Raw genomic sequence first — 2,813 nt, 5'->3', positions numbered from 1 at the left:
CCTCATATGGCCCCCTCCTCCACCAAATTTCTTAACCCCAGTTAATGCTTCCTTAACTATGGTTAGCTTAAACCCCCACAAACCTTAACCCTAGTTAAACCCCACTCTCCTTCCTCTTTATCTGACACTCCCCCACTCTCCCCCTTTCGCTCTTTGCAAAAAAACACACACACCAGCTTAGTTTAGTTTACCACTATACCGTTTTTCTCTTCACAATGGGCGCATTAAACCAGAGTTTGGTCTTTCTCTGCCTGAGTATATTGGCCCTAAACGCCGTCGTTTCGGCCCACAACATCACCGCCATTCTTTCGGAATTTCCCGACTACTCCGATTATAACAAATACCTTACCCAAACCAAGCTTGCCGATGAAATCAACAGCCGTACAACCGTAACCGTCCTTGTCCTGAATAACGGCGCTTTCTCTGCCCTCGCATCCAAACACCCCGCTTCCGTCCTCAAGAAGGTTCTCAGCCTCCACATCGTTTTGGACTACTTCGACGCTCAGAAGCTCCACAAGCTCCCAGACGGCTCCACCTTGTCCACCACTCTTTACCAAACTACCGGAAATGCCCCCGGCAACCTCGGATCCATCAACATCACCGACCTCAAAGGCGGCAAGGTCGGCTTCGGCTCCGCGGCTCAAGGCTCCAAGCTCGACTCCACCTACACCAAGACAGTCAAGGAGATCCCTTACAACATCTCCGTCCTCGAGATCAGCGCGCCGATCATCGCGACCGGGATTCTGACGGCTCCGGCTCCGTCGGCTTCCGACGTTAACATTACGGCATTGCTTGAGAAAGCCGGCGCCAAGAAGTTTGCGTCGTTGATTTCCTCGAGCGGCGTGATCAAGACTTACGAGTCCGCGGCTGAGAAGGGATTGACTATATTTGCGCCGAACGATGAGGCCTTTAAGGCTCCGGGAGTTCCAGATCTGAACAAGCTCACCAACGCTGAGCTGGTCTCGCTCTTACTCTATCACTCCCTCGCCGGTTACACTCCCAAGGGTTCTCTGAAGACCACCACCGCTTCATTGACCACTCTCGCCACCAACGGCGCCGGGAAGTACGACATCACGGTGACGACCGCCGGCGACTCGGTGACTCTCCACACGGGAGTCGATTCGTCCAGAGTCGCCGACACGGTGCTCGACTCAACCCCGCTCGTTATTTTCACCGTCGACAACTTGCTCCTCCCGACCGAGTTGTTCGGCAAATCGCCATCGCCTGCGCCGACGCCGGAGCCGGTTTCCTCGCCGTCACCGACTCCGGTTCTTGCTCCGGCTCCGGTCTCCGAGGCTCCCTCTCCTCTCGCCGCTTCCCCTCCGGCGCCGCCGACGGAGACTCCCGGAGAAGCTCCAGCGGACGGTCCGGCGGCGGAGTCGGCGAACAGCAAGTCGGCGAACAGGGCTGGTCACGTGGAAGCACCTGCATTGCTGACGGCGCTGCTAACTGTCTCTGCCGCAGTCGTTTCCGCAGTCGTCTTGTCCTGAAATCGTAATTTCACGTTCCTTTGATTTATATTTTCGTCATTTCCTTTTTTTTTTTTCTTTTTTTCGGGCTAGGAGAGAGAGTTTTATCTTTTATGTCGAATTTAATTTATTTAATTTACGGGTTTGTGAAGTGAGTGGTGAGCTTGCTGCGCATTTTAGCAGCAATGGTGAGGGACAGTGAGTGAGCGAGTTAGTTGCTTTTTTTCTTCTTTTTTTTTTTCCATAATTTGTGTTTTTAGTTTTATTTATTTTTTTTGTTCATGTGGTATTATATATTATCGCGTGCTTCGCATCACGTTTCGCTGTAATATTCTTGGTTTGCCGATATATGTGATGTACGGTGGTTGCGGAATCCGAGTAAGCTTTCATAGATAATCGCTTCGGTACTGCTCATCCCACGTGGATTGGCGTGGGTCGTTGCAATCGTGGGGTCTCCTGTGTGGGGGCCACTTAATTTTTTTCCTTTTCTTTTCTGAATTTGATGAACGATTAGATCTTTTCAGAACCCGGACAAAACTTTTTTTTCCTTTCTATTTTGCGGCGACTTGATTTGTTGGAAGCATGGACGCGCGCCCGTGATTGTCTAAAGCTGTGTTCATGGCCCAAGTTTTGAATTTAGATTAATGCGTGTGATAGGCATTGACTCTTCACTACTTTCAATTGCAATTTATGCTGTCGGGTCGGCTTTGTTCATAGAAGTCTTAAATTTGATTTGAGTTTTTAATTTTAGATGATATGTAATTTTATTTGATAATTTTTTACTGTAGTAAAAAAAATTAGATGTGATTTTTTTATAAGACTTTTAATTATAATTAAATTAAAATTAAAAACTCAAATTAATAAAATAAATAATGCTTTAGACTTTTATCGTTATTATTTTTCTTTTTTTAAAGTTTTGTTGCCCCTTTTGGATTATTTTTGCTGCTTCAAATGAATTTAGGGGGTGAAAGGAGAAGACAATTACAAAACGTTATACTTTTCACCGAAAAATGCATTTATCTAATTCTGGAAAAAAAAAATATATGGGTGCGTTTGGAATTGGTTCTAAAATGATTTTATTTTTTGTATAAAAATGGAAATGAAAATATTTTTATTTTCATTTTGGAATTATTTCTGAAAATGCGTTTAGTAGTTTTATTCAGAGATTGATTTCAGTTTTAAAAAAAATTGAAACTGCGTTTGGTGATTTAATTTTTAAAAACATGTAATAATATTAAAAATAATAATATATTAAATATATTAAATAATATTATATTAAATACATAATATTATTAAATATGTTAAATAATAATATATTAAATAAATATATTAAATAAACATGAT

The 2,813-nt window shown here is 43.5% G+C and overlaps 1 protein-coding gene across 1 annotated transcript; it reads left to right on the top strand.

Annotated features, from left to right (window-relative positions):
- LOC21405268 (fasciclin-like arabinogalactan protein 8) lies at window positions 1-1,829 on the top strand. Its single transcript, XM_010094557.2, has one exon. The coding sequence runs from the start codon at window positions 216-218 to the stop codon at window positions 1,488-1,490; it is 1,275 nt and encodes a 424-aa protein (XP_010092859.1). The 5' UTR covers window positions 1-215; the 3' UTR covers window positions 1,491-1,829.
- The last annotated feature ends 984 nt before the right edge of the window (window positions 1,830-2,813 follow it).

This window comes from Morus notabilis, unplaced genomic scaffold (genome assembly GCF_000414095.1).
Source record: "Morus notabilis unplaced genomic scaffold, ASM41409v2 Scaffold594, whole genome shotgun sequence".
Classification (NCBI taxonomy): Eukaryota; Viridiplantae; Streptophyta; class Magnoliopsida; order Rosales; family Moraceae; genus Morus; species Morus notabilis.
Note: the sequence above shows the minus strand (reverse complement) of the source record. Positions and strands in the feature narration are given on the sequence as shown.

Coding starts and splice junctions, on each gene's coding strand:
- LOC21405268 (XM_010094557.2), top strand. CDS start 216: ATGGGCGCATTAAACCAGAGTTTGGTCTTTCTCTGCCTGAGTATATTG.